The sequence below is a fragment of the Dromiciops gliroides genome, chromosome 6 (genome assembly GCF_019393635.1).
Source record: "Dromiciops gliroides isolate mDroGli1 chromosome 6, mDroGli1.pri, whole genome shotgun sequence".
NCBI lineage: Eukaryota > Metazoa > Chordata > Mammalia > Microbiotheria > Microbiotheriidae > Dromiciops > Dromiciops gliroides.
The window spans coordinates 121,955,102-121,973,067 of record NC_057866.1 but is presented as its reverse complement, the minus strand read 5'-3'; the positions used below and the strand labels follow the sequence as shown (position 1 = coordinate 121,973,067).

Below are 17,966 nucleotides of genomic sequence, written 5' to 3'. Positions count from 1 at the left end.
TTCTACAAAGGAAGAAAACAGAGGCACAGAGAGATTAAGTATTTTGTCCTAGGTCAAGACCACTGGGTCATGCCTATTTAAATGATCAACATTTATATATAAAAATAAATATGAATTGAGTCAGGCAGGGTTGTCATTGCAGGATGTGTGGGTGGTGGGGGAATGGGGAAGAGGAAGGAACCCCAGAGAATAAATAGGGTTAGGATTTACTGGGCAGTGTCAATCCTAAGCAGAACTGTGAAGTAGGCAAAGTTTATCTTTAGCTGTCGTCTACTTCCCTTTTTTCCCCCTTTCTTTTCCTGTGTCATCTCTGTTCTACTTCCTGTCCCCCTTTCTTCCAGCACATAATATCTTCATGGTGTCCCCCAACTACCTAAGACAGTGCTTTGCCCATTGCATGCATTTATTTAGAAAAGGGTTAGAAAGGTTTTTAACCTTTTTTGTACAATGGATCCCTTTGGTGGCCTGGTAAAGCTTATGGATCTCTTCTCAGAATAATTTTATAAATGCATGAAATAAAATACATGAGATTATAAAAGAGACCAATTATATTTAAGTACAGTTATCAAAACTGAACAAAAACCAAGTTTCATGGGCCCTGATCCTGTCAATCTATTGACTGGAATTGAAACCTCAGCACGGTGATTCCTCACATGGTTCCTCTAGGGTAGGCCCAGGACCTTGAAACCTTTCTCCTTCATTCTTCCCTTTCTCCAAACAAAAAAAAAAAAAGAAAGAAAGAAAAGAAAAAGAAAAACTCAAATTTCCTGAATCCTTGTTAGGTGATCAAGTAATCTGGTAATCTAATTTGCTTTAAGCTGTTTATTTTGGTCTACACAGTTGCAAATTCATATTAACTCTAAAGATACAAAAAGTGTCCACAAGGAGGTACTCACTGTTGTAGTTTTTTAAAGAAAGCATATTACAAGGATACTCAGGATTATCAGAAACTGACATCAGTTATACACACATCTTGGAAAGCAGTATGCTAAACTTTGAGGTGCATAGTAGGCTATGCCAACTTGGTGCTGCTGGGTGTTGTTTGGGGTAGTGATTCAGAACTGAGTAACCCACTGGTTGTTCTCTACCTTCTCTCTCCCTTCAGTGAGACTTTTGTACTCCCAAGGAGAATTTGGGGGAACATTTTGGTTTGTAAGTGAGGATTCACAGGCTCCCCTATATATTGGATTCACTCTTGAATTTTAGAGGGAGAAACTTTCTAGAAAGAGAGTAAGAACTTAGGACATATAGCACATGTGCACCTCAGGGCTGTGTCAGAGGTTAGTATAGGTCTCTACTATCTCGGTGACAAATAATGGCTTAACATAATATTGATATCCAGGAGGTAATTGTATTTTGTTTGGTTTTTTGGTTTTTTTAGTGAGGCAATTGGGGTTAAGTGACTTGCCTAGGGTCACACAGCTAGTAAGTGTTAAGTGTCTGAGGCCAGATTTGAACTCAGGTCCTCCTGACTCCAAGGCTGGTGCTCTATCCACTGCGCCACCTAGCTGCCCCGGTAATTGTATTTTAACACAAAATTTCTGAAATTTTAAACCAAAGGAACAAATTTGTAATGGTAGAATTTCGGGCAGAATGGTAGGTCAGATATTTGGAAAGTGGATTTGCTTTTAGCATCACTGTTCATATCACAATATATAAGCAATTTTGAACTCAGGATGCAGAAGACTAATAGGTTAGTTTCATGGGATATACATGACCTTCCATTCCCTGACTATACATTGTCATTAAAGAAGGGGTGGTCAAGGAGAAAGGATTTTGACTGAGCTTGGAAATTTGGCACAGAGGTTATTTCGACAAGTAGAGAGTTGTCCTTCCATGAATCACTTGGCATGGCCTGAAATCTCTGACTCCTGAGACTCTTCCTGCTATTGCTTCAGAGGCAGCATAACTCACCTCCTTGCCTGGAATAGAGTCAGTCCCAACTTCTGTGACAACAGAGGGATCCCCAGGGCTTGGAAAGATACCTGACAACAACCAGAGTAGCTGGAAGAGTACCAGTTATCTGCAGGCAATTGGTCTCATACTTTTTTTTTTCCTACTGAATTTGGGCATTATTATTATGCTAATATAATTATAATTATTAATATTATTTCAGACACCCATCTAAAACACACATGTGCAGCGCACAAAGAAAAGCAAAAGAAAAATCTGGCATATGCTTCTATTAATTATTTAACTTTAGAGAGGCAGTGTGGTGTGACATAGTAGAGAGAGAACTTTTTTTGAAGGCAGGAAGACCTGGCTTAAAGTCCCACCTCTGGCATATTATAGCTATGAGGCCCTTGGCAAACCATTTGACTTCTTGTGGCTCCTGGTAAATCTCTAGGACCATAAACTATAGACAAGTTGCTAATCTCTTTTCTAATGAAATCATGGGTCTGAACCAATACTAGTAGTAATCATTTTAACAAGGTAGTAACAGAATCCTTTTTGTTCTTTTTTAAACTTCTTTTCCGTGTATTACCTGTGTGTGTGCATGTGCATTATTATGATTTCCACAGCTGTAGTCTGTTCTCCTTTTGTTTCTGTTTTCTTGACCCTGTATTATTTCAGATAAGACCCACAGCCTCTGTTCTGTCTTCCAGACTCACCATTTGGGGAATTGATGTTTGGGAAGGAATTTGAGGTATTCTGTTGGAGCTTTTCCTTAGGTGACATGAGAAGTAATAGAAAAGCTAGAACGATTGGAAGAGGTGGTGTGTGGGGGTGGGAGTGGGGTGGTGACACTAATGAATGTGAAGACAGCAGCCAATATCATATGGATCAAGTAGATTTCTTGCAGCCCAGTGATTTGTGAAAAATCTTTACAAGGTGGTTGGTAATAATGATTGTGGTCTTAAAATGAGAGGAACTTTGTTATCACAATGAAAACTATGGGCTCCTCCCAGATAGTTTCTGGTCCAAGTGTTCTTTGCTTCCTTATTCTTATGGCCCTAGTACTATGGGAGGGTTGTAAGCAAGAGGCTGGGAAAGGGTGAATGGAAAGGTTATGGAATAGACTAATCTGGGTGAGAGCCATTTGACTGTACCCTCCAGAAACCCTCACCTCCAAAAAAAAAATTTTTTTTTAAATCTTTTCCTTTCTTGAATAGTGAGAAACACTTAATCCTGGATAGTATTACAGTGTAGTGTCACAGTACCTAAAAGCAGGTTGTCATATGGGATGGAGTATATTTGATTGGGCCTTAAAAAAAACTAACTTCAAACCTTTTCATTTCTCTTTTCCTCAGATGGTATTGTCGAAATATGAATAGGAGTAAAGCTGAGCAACTCCTTAAAAGTGAAGTAAGTGACTGTGTTATCTTGGTACAGAGATACAGTTACTATCTCTTACCATAGGCACTAAGGAGTGAGATGTTGATGTTAACTATGTTATCGCCTTTTCATTCTATTTCTTACTTGTTCATTATTGCTTCATGTAAGTTCCGCATTGAACTGTCAGCCTTTTCTCTGTTCTTGAAACTGTAATTTTTTTTTCAAATAAATGATTTAGATTGCTAGTATGTGGTACCATTTTTATACTTGTGATAATTAGTGAGGTGAAAATAGCTTCATAAAATATGTCTTAAAAGATAAATCTGCTAGTTATCTTAATGTGCTTAAATTAAATGAGGTAGTATAACAAATTAAAAAGAGTCAGGGAGGTAGATTCATTTCCACTAGCCAGCTCTGAAAAATAATTAATGGATATATTTTTATAGTTATATGAAATAGTATAAATATATATATGAAATATTTCAATGTAAAATATTTTGTTGTAAAATAATTTTGTTTATTATTAATGTATTTTATATAAACATTTTAATATAACACATATTTTTTCAGAACTGGTTAGTGGGAAATAATCTATAGCTCCTTGACTTTTTAATTTGCCATGCTACCTTATTAATTAGGATAGTTAGCAGATTTATCCTTTAAAACTCTGTGTGTCTCTCTGTGTGTGTGTGTGTGTGTGTGTGTGTGTGTGTGTGTGTAAAACCTAGACTTGGAAAATATTACTTAGTCCTTCTAGACTCCAATTTTTAGACCCTGGGAATTGAGGGTGTTAGACCTGATAGAATCTAATATTCCTTTTAGTTCTATGTTTATATAGTCTAACTATAGTATAAACTAAATAATATAGCACAAATCAAATAACTAATATAGCACAAACTAAATATAGTAAAAACTAAATAATAGCTATTGATTGCGAATGTGGGTCATTGTCCTTAATAGAAATAGGGAAGAAGGATAGATTTTGAGGGACATCCAGATAGAGCTGGACAGAAGGTAGTTGGCATTGCAGGACTGGATTTCAGGAGAGAGACTGGTGGGGCTAGATATGTAGATTTGGAAATAATTTGCATATAAATTATTAAAGCTCTTAGATCATATAAGATCACCAAAGACATTGATATGTAATTAGGACTTCACCAGGGGAATAAAGGATTGTCCCATTATCTTTAACTATGAATTAGTGAAACAAAATCTGCCTTTTTGACAATATTTGGTGTACTTTTGCTCTTAAAGCATAATCTTAATTTCTGGTAGTGACTTTTTATTGGTAGAAGAGCTGTTTCAGAGCATGAGGTTCATAAAAATTCTGAGTTCTATCTTTTTCTTTTTGGCTAGGAATCCACTGGGGAATTTTACCTCACATATTCAGGCAGATTATCCTAACCTCCACGGTTTTTATTTTAAGTATTCTAGAACACTGGCTCACTATGCTTCCATTTCCCAATCTATGGAATAATGCTGCCAACCATTTGCTTTCCTGAAAATTGAGGAATGTAGTTCTTAACTAAAGAGAAGCACTTGGAAAATTGCCGTATAAGCAGAAAGCTGTATTGAATTAAGATTGAAAGATTTAATTAAAAGAGAGAATATAGGAAGTGAAAATCAAGTATTATAGAATAATTTTTCTTTACTAATTGCTAGCATAGTCAGCCAGGGCCTAAAGGAAATGAGAATAGGTTTGATTTCATGGGAATGTCCATCTGTGGGAAATGGTTAGGGCATTTTCTATATATGTTTTTGTCACCTCTTCTAGCTTTGATATGGAAGAGGTAGGTAGGGTTGGAATAGGCCTGGGAGGAAGTGGCATTCAATATAGGCAGGTCCAATGTAAAATTTAAGGACTGAAAAAAATGTGTGGATTAATTGCAAATATATTTTTTCAGTTTCATTTTTATGGCATGAATTATGGTTTATGGCATATAAAACATGCTTTGTGTTTCAATTTAAGGATAAAGAAGGTGGTTTCATTGTGAGGGACTCCAGTCAACCAGGCCTATACACAGTCTCCCTTTATACCAAATTTGGAGGGTAAGTCATTCAACCTTTATTTAGAGTTTGTTTGGATTTCTTTTGTAGACTGCTAGATTCATAAAATTCAACATACCTTTTATACCAATATTAAAAAATAATCTAAATTTTGCTTCTAAAGCCACTTCTATTATCTGGATTCATAACCCAATGTGTTTTATGGAGGAGGCCACCTCCTGTGGACAACAGCATAGTATGACAGGCCTTTGGAAAAAAAAGCAAACATTGAAATTCATGACAAAAACTCCTTTGCTATAAATATAACTCTTACATTCAAGTGTTTAAAATTCGTACTCCCCCTTGAGTCATATAAAAAAAACCCGCAGATTCTCAGAATTAGAAGGGATCTCACAGTTCATCTAGCTCAACCCCTTCTTGAAGAAGTATTCCCTCTGCAATCTCACTGACAACTAGCCATCCAGATTGTCCTTGAAGATATTGAGTGGAAGAGAACTCACTATCTTGAGGCAGTTCATTCTTTCTTTTAATGGTTACAAAAATGTTCCTCATTAATTTGAAATCCGCATCTATAAATTTTAATTTTTATTATTTTAAATAATATTTATTTGTCATTATTATTTTTGTTATTTCTGTCTTCTCGGGCCCAAGTAGAACAGTTCTATTTTTTCTTCCACATGACAGTTTTCCACATATTTGAAGGCAGCTATCATGTCTCCATGAAGGCTTCATTACTAGTTTTAATGACCATCATATCATTTCTCTTATTAAGCTATTGTTTACTAATGAACACTTCTTTTTCATGTGAATTGTTGTCTAGTTGTGCCTCCATATCCTGATTCTTTGAACCCAAGTATAGGACTTTACATTTATCACAATTAAATTAATCTTTATAGCTTTTCAAAATATTTTTGGATCCCAATTCTTTCTTTAGATTAGCTAGATATCCTAACTTCATGTAATCCACAAATTGGATAAACATGCTATCTATGCCTTAATCCATGTAATTGGCCAAAAAAAAAAATGTTGAGCAGGGAATCCCTGGAGCACTTCACTAGAGAACCTCCTCCAGATAGACACCGATCCCTTAATCACTTTTTTGGTCTAGTCAGTGGTTCCAGATTCACTTAATACTATTCAGGTAATTTTTCTCCATATTTTCCACAAGGATATCATAAGAGATTTTGTCAGATGCCTCCTTCAGATCCAGATATAGCATATCCAGGGCATTCTCTTGATTGACTAGTCTGTTTTTAAAATATGAGGTTAATTTGGCATGACTTGCTTACAAGCAGCCCATCTTAAGTCTTGGTGATTACTACTTCTAATCTCCATTTACATGTGTTTCTGGATGACAGTCATGTGAAAGGTATATTTGGTATTTGGTATTCTGTGTGCACATAATACAATTTGGACCTTTCAGGAAACAGATCAGTATACGTTTGAAGGACTCTCAGTTATATACAAATTATAGCAAGATAATATTTTATTTGTAATTATTCCAAATGCTTGTCCAAGTGAAGAGCCACATCTTCTTTGAGATGTACATTAAGCTCTTTTTTTTTTAAATGGGGGGGAGCAGTTAAGTGGTGCAGTGAATAGAGCACTGGCCCTGAAGTTGGGAGAATCTGAGTTTAAATCTCACCTCAGACACTTAACTAGCTGTGTGACCCTGGGCAAGTCACTTAACCCCAATTGCCTTAAACATGTGGGGCCATCTCCTGTCATCCTGATATCTATCTTGCCACAGGACTCAGATGGCTCTGGAGGAGAGAGTGAGGTGTTGGTGACCTTGCACAGCCCTCCCTCGCTTAAAATCCAATTCAGTGCAAGTCATGATATCACCTCCCCATATCATGGTACTTTTTGAGAATGAAGGATGAATAACAAAAAGCTCTTTACAAATTCCTTCAAGAATAAGTAAAAAAAAAATTGTAAGTCAATATTGGTATAGCTGAATTCTTTTTAAAAATTTTATTTTAGGGAAGGCTCATCAGGATTTAGACATTATCATATAAAGGAAACAACAACATCTCCAAAGAAGTACTATCTAGCAGAAAAACATGCATTTAATTCGATTCCTGAAATTATTGAATACCATAAGCACAATGCAGCAGGTAAAGTTATCTGACCTTTTAAAAAAATGTGTTTTATTTAATATAATTAATGACATGATAAAGTTTTAGGGTTAATCTTTCAGGAGTTACAATTTTGTAATTAAATGTAAATTTTGACTATAAATTAAATTATTTCAAACTTTGAAAATGATTTTTATATAGAATAGCCATCATTTTGCATAGTATAGCATATATGTCTATCTGTTTGTGTATCCACATATATTTGAAACTAGGAAATGCTATTGGACCCTTACAACAACTAACTTGATCTGTTAGGACAGTGAATTATTCTAATATCTTCCTTCTTTAATTTAACCTCCTGTCTTATATTGTTCACTATTTGAGTAGTAGTGTCACTGAGATTCTCCTTTATAATTCTTTAGTTCAACTTGCTTTAAAGGATAGGAAATATTTATAATTAGCAAGAGCATTTGCATACATTCAATTCATATGCTAAAATCCTTAGCTGAGGAGCAGTCAATATTTGTTGGTTGAGTTTAGGTCCCCTTAAGTATGGAAAAAATTTAGCTGGCAGCTTTGTTTGCACTATTTATTGCTTTAGGAAATCCCTTCTTTATGGATAGTACAAAGGTAAGTATTAATTAACCTTTTTCAAATCAATACTGTTTCACACCCACTATGGAAAAGGTTAATTTAGATAGGAAGAAATATGGAAAAGTGAAGCATTAAAAATGGGACCAACTAGGAGTAAAGATTAATGATAATCCTTGCCTTCTCCCAATGCCAAAGTCATCTAAACCTGCTGAATTTAGTTGCTTCAATTGCATCCATCATTCACCAAACGCCTCATCACTGTCAGGTGGTTCAGTGTCAGAAATGGATATGGTTTTTATCCGTAGAAATGATACCAAAGAGGCTACATTCCATCTGCCTTGTCACTGCACCCTAAGAACTGTTAAGCCTTTTCATCTGCCTGGCATCAGAATTCTTCTTTATGTTATCTTGCTCTATTAGACTGTGAACTATTTGAGAACAGAGACTAAGCTATCTATTTTTTCCAGCGTTTAGAACAATGTTGGCACATAATAAGAGTTTAATAAGTGTTTTCTCACAGATGGAGAATTCTTATCCTGTTATAATTTAATGTGATTTTAGTATCTAGATAAATTTAAATTCTAATGAAATAAAATTGCCTTAATTAGATGAGAATCTCCAATCCATAAGAATACTAAAATATTTCTAATGCAAAAATTATAATCTGTAAATTAACAAACATATACATATGATAGATACAACAAAATTGAATAATGGGATTCTATATGGTCTTCTCTTTGTGCATGCTAAGTACTTAGGGGCCCCTGGTCTACATTCTTAGAACCTTACCCTTTATCCTTTATTTCTGCTCTTTTCTTGAGGGGGGTATGTTTTCATCTCTTTTCTATTTTATTCTTATATCAGTTTCATTGGTTTTATCCATCCCAAACAAAAAATATTCATTTTTTTGCTGAAGGCAAATTAAAATCTGATTTTTACTAAAATTACCTTCATTCTGAGTTCAGCTATTCATCATATACCAAAGTTCTTGTGTCTTTTCATGAAAACTATGTTGGGGTATATAATGTATACTAGCCATAATTCTTAACCAATAGGTCTAATTTTTATTTTCTCAAGTGAGGAATCTATCTGAAAAGATTGTTGTCATAACCACTGTTAACAGCAAATGTATGTTCTCTTTTAGAACAGACAGGATGAGCAGCCTGCCCGTAGAATTGAGATTCCCCCCTACCCCCCAAAACCAACCAACCAAACACTTTAACAAGTGATTCACTTAGGGTGAATAAGAAAGTGAGATTATATTATAAGCACTTTGAGTTTGGGGATGAAATTACTTTTTTATGTATTCCTTTTAGCCCCAAGAATTCGTTAAATGCTTGTCAAATAAATCATTCTAATTTATATAGCACTTTAGAAAATGCAGAGTACTTTGTAATGTTGTTGTTCAGTTGTTTCCATTATCTTTGACTCTTCATGACTCCTTTTGGGGTTTTCTTAGCAAAGATACTGAAATGGTTTGCCATTTACTTCTCCAGCTCATTTTACAGATGAGGAAACGGAGGCAAACTGGGTTAAGTGACTTGCCCAGAATCACATAGTTAGTGTCTGAGGCTGGATTTGAACTTAGGTCTTCTGGACTTCAGTCCCCACACTCTATCTATCTACCCTTTTTTATACATGATCTCATTTCACTCTTGCCACAATTCTATGAGATAGGTAGGATGCATATTACTCCAAGACTTCTAAGGATTTCAAACTTCCTTGGTGGGTACTCTCTTCACCAACATAGATCACAACACCTCCATGTTTTAACACATGGTTTCATGAATGATATGACCAAAATAATTCATTGCCTGATGGTCAATTTTCTGGTGATGAGTATCTCCAAACTTAGCTAGGCTGGTCTTTAGCCAGCATTCATGATATCCATTGCTAAGCTTAGCCTCAAAATTTCTGCAGCTTTGTAGTAGGTCTTGCCATAGTGTGAACTCTGCTGTTCAAGTCTTAGAGAATCCAGGGTCCTCTTCACTTTCTAGTAAGGCATTAAAGTAGGAACTTTGGGTGCAGGCTGCAGATAATATTGACCTCACTTAAACATGAAGTGGTTAAGGCATAGAAGTTGTGACTTGACTAGCTGGCAGTCATGCATTGAACCCAAATCTTTTGACTTTGTACTGTATTGTCTCTCATCAGATGAATAAATGAATGAATGGAACAGATATAAAGTAACAAAGAGGGTTAGTATTAGATGTTCTATTTTAATACTTTCTCTCATCTTAAGGGCTTGTCACCAGGCTGCGGTACCCAGTAAGTGTGAAAGGGAGGAATGCGCCAACGACTGCAGGGTTCAGCTATGGTAATATTTCTCTTTATAGTCCTTTTGGGCAGTTTATCACAGAAGAAATTCATGGTGTAAAAAATTCCAAATAATAAGACTGGAATTTAAAATTTTAATATATACAGAACATGAGTTTTTAAAAAATTTCCTACATGTAACTATAACTTGCACTTACCAATATGAATTCACTTTATAGGTATGAATTTGCTGTTGCTTATTTCATATTTTATATTAAAATAGAGGGTTTTAATCTTAGAAAATATTAAATGCTAGTATCATATTAGACTTTATACAAGTTAATGCAATGTCTACATTCTCATTTTTTATTGTTTGCTTACAGATGTATGAGGAAAAAAATATTTATTAAGTTAGTCACCTTAATTGGAAACTCCTTGAGGGTAGGGAGTATCATTTTTCATCTATGTGTCCTCAGCACGTAGCTCAGTGCCCCATACATATTCATTGTTTGGTTGTTCAGTTGTGTCTGACTCTACATGACTCCATAGACTTCTGTCCATGGGATTTTCTTGGCAAAGGTATTGGAGTAGTTTGCCATTTCCTTCTCCAGTGTGTCTTTATTAGACAGATGAGGAAACTGAGGCAAACCATTAAGTGACTTGCCCAGGGTCACACAGCTAGTAAGTGTCTGAAGCTATATTTGACCTGAAATCTTCCTGATTCCAAGCCCGGTGTTCTATCCATTGCACCACCATAGTGCAAGTCATGATGGGTGCCTAATCAATATTTGTTGAAATAAATGGAATTAAAATGTTCATATTGATATATCATTTAGATGACCAATGATATATTTTGCCTTTTTAAAGGGAGAGAAACAGAATAAACCTTGAAGGAAATAGTAGAAGGGGGAATTGAACCATTTGCTAAAGCATTGAGGTTAATAAAAATATAGATAGCAATTATTTAAGGTTTGCAGAGCACTTTACAAATATTATCTCATTTTATGTCCACAACAATCCTGGATAGCAGGCGCTATTATTATCCCCCTTTTACAGATGAAGAAACTGATGCAGACAAAGTTGAGTGTCTTCCCCAGAGACGCACATTTAGTAAATGTCTGAAGGTAGATTTGAACTCATTTCTTCCTTAAATTAGATCCAGTGCTGTATCTACTGCACTGCTTATCCCATTCCTGTGAGCAGCTCTGCTATGCCCAACAGTACTATCTGATCTGTCTTCAGTTTTACATGTTTTACCATGGTACAGCATAGAAGAAGTAGGGCTATTGTAGACACAGAGTGCCCGGTACCTTGAAGTCTGACCAAAGGATGAAGTTTTATTTTGTTTGACAAAATTAGCAGCTGTTCTGTCCTGTTCTGGAAGTATTTGTGCTCATTCAGAGTTCAGCTAGATGGCACAGTGGATAGATAACTGGCTCTGGAGTCAGGAGGACTTGAGTCAGACACTTACTAGCTGTGTGACCCTGGGCAACTCACTTAACCACAGTTGTCTTAAAACATCCAGGGCCATCTCCAGTTATCCTGATGTATATCTTGCCACTGGACCCAGGTGCTTCTGAAGGAGAAAGTGAGGTGAGGACCTTGCACAGCCCTCCCTCACTTAAATCCAATTCAGTGCAAGTCATGATATCACCTCCCAATATCATGGTCCTCTTTGAGAATAAAGAACGAGGGGCAGCTAGATGGCACAGTGGATAGAGCACTGGCCTTGGATTCAGGAGGACCTGAGTTCAAATCTGGCCTCAGACCCTTGACACTTACTAGCTGTGTGACCCTGGGCAAGTCACTTAACCCCAATTGTCTCACACAAAAAAGAAAAAGAAAGAAAAGAGAATAAAGAATGAATGGCAACATAAGCTAGTTGGCATGATGAACATAGTGCTCAGCTTGGAATCAAGAAGATCTGAGTTCAAATCCTACCTCAAACACTAACTTGCTGTGTGACCTCGCCTGAACTCTGTCTCAGTTTCTTCATCTTTAAAATAGTAGGGTTGGGCTCCAGGGTTCCTAAAGTTCCTTCTAGCTCAGTTATGCCAAACTGTGATCCTCAAATTTTAATACCTTCTTTCTTTTTCATACAGAGAAATGGGAGATCAACCCCTCGGAGCTGACCTTTATGAGAGAATTGGGAAGTGGACTATTTGGGGTAGTCAGGCTTGGCAAATGGCGGGCCCAGTACAAGGTGGCAATCAAAACTATTCGAGAAGGTGCAATGTGCGAGGAAGACTTCATTGAGGAAGCCAAAGTGATGATGTGAGTCTTAGCCTCTTCTTTTGGCTCTGCTGCATGTGTCTGTCAGCGCAGAAGGACTTTCCTGCAATAACTTTGTTTTTGATTTCTGCCTTTCTAGGAAGCTAACTCACCCCAAATTAGTTCAGCTTTATGGTGTGTGTACCCAGCAAAGACCCATTTACATTGTTACAGAGTTCATGGAATGTGGTTGTCTTCTGAACTTCCTTCGACAAAGACATGGTCATTTTAGCAGAGATGCTCTGCTAAGTATGTGTCAGGATGTATGTGAAGGAATGGAGTACCTGGAGAGGAACAGTTTCATCCACAGAGATCTGGTAATCTTACATCTGCTTCTTAGCCAAACTTTCTGGTGATAAATATCTCTAAACGTGGCTGGACTTGTTCTTGGCCAGCATTTGCAACATCCATTCTGAAGTTTATCCTCAAAGCCCTAGCAGCTTACAACTTATGATTCAGAATTAGTGGTAGAATTGTAAGGCTGTTAGTTCTACAAGTTGTTTTTTTTTAATTTGGGAATAATTCATTAGAAATAGTTGTGGACAGTGATATGTGTGTGGTTTTTTCTTTTTTTATGAGGCAATTGGGGTTAAATGACTTGCCCAAGGTCACACAGCTAGTAAGTGTTAAGTGTCTGAGGCTGGATTTGAACTCAGATCCTCCTGACTCCAGGGCCAGTGCTCTATCCACTGTGCCACCTAGCTGCCCTGGTGTTTTAAACACTTAAAAATTTTATTTTTATTCTGAATTCAACAAATACCAAATAAAGTAGGCATTTCCTTATACTTCGTAGAATAGAATAAGAAGATTGTATATGAAACATCAAATCTCTATTATGTACAGCTTGTTTTTCTTTTTAAGTACATGATTAATTGAACATTTGACTTTCAAAGATGCCTTATTTGTCTTCTGAGTGATTCTGGTCTTGCCTTATTTTTTGTGCATTTTTTTTTTTTTTTTAGAAAATGGTTTTAAATGCATAAAACATACTTAGGATTACAAAGGAAATAAACAATTTGACAAAAAGGTGTAAGTTTTCCCCCATCCAAGTTCATGGACTCTCTGAAACCTATCCATGGACCTATTGGTGGTCTCAAAACCCCAGGTTAAGAACACATGCTTGGGCACCTAGGTGACGCAGTGGATAGAGCACTGGCCCTGGATTCAGGAGGACCTGAGTTCAAATTTGACTTCAGACACTTGATACTTACTAGCTATGTGACCCTGGGCAAGTCACTTAACCTTCATTGCCCTGAAAAAAAAAACACATGCTCTATTTTTTCCTTTTTCCTTCCTTTCTTCTCCTTTCCTCATTCCCTTTCCTCTTAGCCCTTACCTATTACTCTACATTCTTCCTCTTATTCCTTTATTTCTCTTTTAGGGCCTTAGATGGTCTTGTTCTTTACTCTCAGGTATAAGGAAATATTGTGACCTCTGAACTATAACTTTCAGCTTATTCCAGAGCTGCAATTGTCTTGCTAGTACTTGATCCCATATAGAGACTGATGTCGATTTCTTCTGGATCTACAACCAGGTTAAACGAAGTGCTCAGTACTCAGGAATGAATGTAATACACAAACAAAAGATATCAATAAAAATTCAAAACTAAACGAAAGATGGCCAAGTCCCTGTCCTCATCAACCATATAATTCTCAAGAATAGGAAACTTGAGACGATGATATTTATCTATACATATTTGAAAGATTGTTCTGTTGAAGACAGTCTAGACCTGTGTTCCTTAGATTTAGAGGTTAGAACCAGGTTTGCTCTCGTAAGAAATGCTCAAGAATTAGAGCTCCCTAAAAGGAAAGTGAACTGCCTTGCAAGATAGTGAGTTCTTCACTCAAGGGGTCAAAACTACTTCATCCCTTGGCATATACAAGGTCAGGTATATTGTAGAAAGGATTCTTGTTCAGGTACTGGTTGGACTCCTTAGTCTCTAACTTTCTACTTTCAACATTCTGGGAATTAGGCCAAGAAATATATTTTCTCTTTGAGGCAGCTAGGAGGCACAGTGATATTTCTGCTTCCAAGGATCTATCATTTTGGTAGATTAAGCATTTGTGTTCCAAGTTTCTTTTTGTGCAACTGTATCTGCTGGTCTCAGTTGTTGAACAGCATTTCAGAATAAATGGAAAATGCACGATGACTGTGATGTTGCAGCTGTGGCCTTAAACCTTGTTGGGGAAGGGCACTTCCTTTATTTCATTCCGTCACTTAATCGCAGGTAAACGCTATACAAGAGCAGTGGCATAAGCTGACATGTCAAGTGCAACTAGCACTGAAATTGGATTTTGGCTCTTTGGCCAATCTGAGGAACAAATTGGAAGTGACAGAGCTTTTCTGAAAATATTCTGATTATTCTGCAAATGTAGACTCAAGGTTAGAATGCAATGTTTCTGGAGATCCTATTTATTGCTTTTTCCCCTCCCAACTCCCCAGAATTATCTGTTTAGAGAAGAGATTGGGGAGGGGGGAGGAGTAAGGAGGTATAGCATATAGATGAAGAGGCTATATTTAGAGGTGAAGAAGGGGAGATGGAATCAAAGAATTATTTCCTTTTTTTTTCTTTTTTCTTTTTTTTGGGGGTGGGGGCAATGGGGGTTAAGTGACTTGCCCAGGGTTACACAGCTAGTAAGTGTCAAGTGTCTGAGGCCACATTTGAACTCAGGTCCTCCTGAATCCAGAGCCAGTGCTCTAACCACTGCGCCACCTAGCTGCTCCCCCCGCCCCAAGAATTATTTCTGACCACAATTTAAATTTTCATCTTTACTGCTAGCAAGTCCAAACCTTTTTTTTGGGGGGAGGGGGGCAATGGGAGTTAAGTGACTTGCCCAGGGTCACACAGCTATTAAATGTCAAGTGTCTGAGGTCAAATTTGAACTCAGGTCCTTCTGAATCCAGGGTCAGTGCTTTATCCACTGCGCCACCTAGCTACCCCCAGGCTAAACTTTTTAGAGTGATTTTTGGTCTGAAAACAAATTCATGAATATAAAACCACCCCATTCTGATTTTATAAAAATATATTCTAATTTCAAGGACTCATGTAATGTAGGCCAAAATATTTACAGAGGCAATTCTTGGGGTAACAAAGAACTAGAAAGAATTTGGGAAATAGCTAAACAAACTGTGATACAGATATATAATGGAATATTGTTTAGAGGTATGAAATAATGAACAAGCAAAACATGGGAAGACTTTATATGAACCTGATGCAAAGCGAAGTAAGCAAAAACAGGAAAACATACACAATGATTACAGTAGTTTTCAGTGTCTGTGGAAAGAACAATAAATTAAAACAGCAAAAAAAAGAAATTTACATGATAATTTTGTTGTATATCTGAAAAGAATAGTAAGTTGTGCATAGTAGATTTGCAGTTTCACGTACAATCATCTTTTCATTGAAGAAATAAAGTGAAAAATAAAAAACAAACAAACAATGCTTCAGTTTATAATGACCAAACTTGATCCCCAAAAAGACCTTTTATATGACACCTTCCTCCACATCTTTGCAGAAGTGGAAGGTCATGGATATGGGTTACTGGATATGATAGAAGTTTTTTGGTATGTAGTTTAGTTTTTTCAGAATTAAAAAAATCTTCATCTTTTATTATGTGTGGGGAAGAAATACAGTGAGAAATGTAGATGGTGTAAAAACAAAATATATTAATAAAGTTGTTTTTTTTAATTCAGAAGTTAGATATTGGTGTAAGAATCTTGTTGTCATCTTTCCAGTAAAGGTCTTATTGTATTTCTCCTTTGACCTTTCTCTCGGGCAACAAAATAATTTAGGACTTGATCAAAACTTCAAAACAGTTAAACAAAACAAAACATGAATCCCATAACAAATAGTTTTTTTAAGTGTACTTTGTCAAGTTAAGACTCTGTGGTATCTCCCTTGATAAAATCCCTCTCCCTCAAATTATTATCATCAACAAATTTGTGTTCCTGACCAGATTTTCATTTTGATGCATGGTAGAAGAGAATTCATCTCATTGGAGATGAATAGAAAAACAAATGAATCTTGGTTCACACATAGTTCCCCCAAATTTCCATACATATTATGATGATTATTTGATGGAAAGATTGAATAAAAAATTAATAACATTCTTATAGAAGAATGGTGCTTGGAAAAGGGAGGAAATGAATACCTTTTCATCACTTCATCATCCGTTTCTGTTCTGCTTTTTTGTTTTCTGTGCCTCTTCACCCACCCTTTTGCTTTACTCAGTGTCCTCTATGTTGATTCACTCTTATAGAAATATAATTTATGTAGCACTAGATTTTCTGAGCGCTATGGAATAGAATGAGTCCTGCTGTGAGAAATTTGGGACTGAGAGCACCAGATACTTCCTGGTCCTAAAATTGTATGTCAAAGGCAAGAAGGATGGATGTGAATTTAACCTCACTGACACAGAAAGTCATCGGGACAACTGGACCTTTTAGCTTAGTCATCATATAGCATCCTGTGTCTTAGACTAAGCATCTTCTCAACACTGGGCACCTAATCCAAATGAACCACTCTCTCTGCACTTACCTTCCGTTTTATTAACTAAGATGACCTTTGTAAGCCTTTTTTTCCATTGGAATTCACATTGCTGTTGTCAGTTTGGAGGAACAGAACTGTGTTTTCAAATGTCATGCTACAAAAAAAGCTTCATGAAAATGGTTTGTAGTATGGGAAAGAACATCAGACTTGGAAACAGGAGTCAGGCATTCAAGTTCCTGATCTACTTCTGACTAGCTCTATGACCTTAGGCACATCACTGACCCATCTTGAGACTTAGTTTCCTCCTCTGAAAATTTGGGAGGTTAGACTGACCTATTCTGCCCCAGTTTTAACATTGACTGGTTAATGATATTAGTCCATCTTCTTTCTACACATTTAAATCAAGCTATTTTCATCATTCAATGATTCTCAAACTGTTTTTGTTTTTGGCAAAGTATTCTTTGTTGTGAGGAATCTGCACAATGAGCATTTAAGTTGCAACACAATGGGGGTAGATGGAGACTTTAAAGTGCACATTTTTTTTTCCACAAGAGATGCATCATTGGTCAGGTTCTTTGCAAGTGTTTTGATGTTAGTGCATGCATGGAACAGGCAAGTTTTGTTTATTTGGTAAATATTCTACTTAACCATACTATGTATACTTGTTAAGCAGAAGGTACGTTAAAACAAAATTGCTCAAAATTTTTTTATATCTGCAATTATATAACATCTAAAATTCAAATCTGGTAAAACTTATAGGGCCACAGGTTTAGAGCTAAAAGGGACCTCATTAGGTCCACCCCCTCTCTGGTTTTACAGATCAGGAAATTGTAACCCAGAAAAGTGAAGTGATTGGCACAAGTGACCCAGCTAGTAAGTATCTGAGGTGGGATTCAAATCCATGTGTGACTTCCAAGTCCAGTGCTCTACCACACACATCCTTTGATGACCACTGCCTTAGATGTTATAAAGCCCATGGAGTAAATAGATAAATA

The 17,966-nt window shown here is 36.5% G+C and overlaps 1 protein-coding gene across 1 annotated transcript in view; it reads left to right on the top strand.

The window, feature by feature from the left end:
• The window catches only part of TEC (tec protein tyrosine kinase), a 122,635-nt gene that overhangs the window by 99,667 nt on the left and 5,002 nt on the right, over positions 1-17,966 (top strand). The window contains exons 10-15 of the mRNA XM_043971048.1: positions 3,252-3,306; positions 5,246-5,325; positions 7,267-7,400; positions 10,198-10,272; positions 12,314-12,485; positions 12,583-12,799. Of these exons, the coding sequence (XP_043826983.1) occupies positions 3,252-3,306; positions 5,246-5,325; positions 7,267-7,400; positions 10,198-10,272; positions 12,314-12,485; positions 12,583-12,799 (733 nt within the window). The remainder of the gene's footprint in view (positions 1-3,251; positions 3,307-5,245; positions 5,326-7,266; positions 7,401-10,197; positions 10,273-12,313; positions 12,486-12,582; positions 12,800-17,966) is intronic.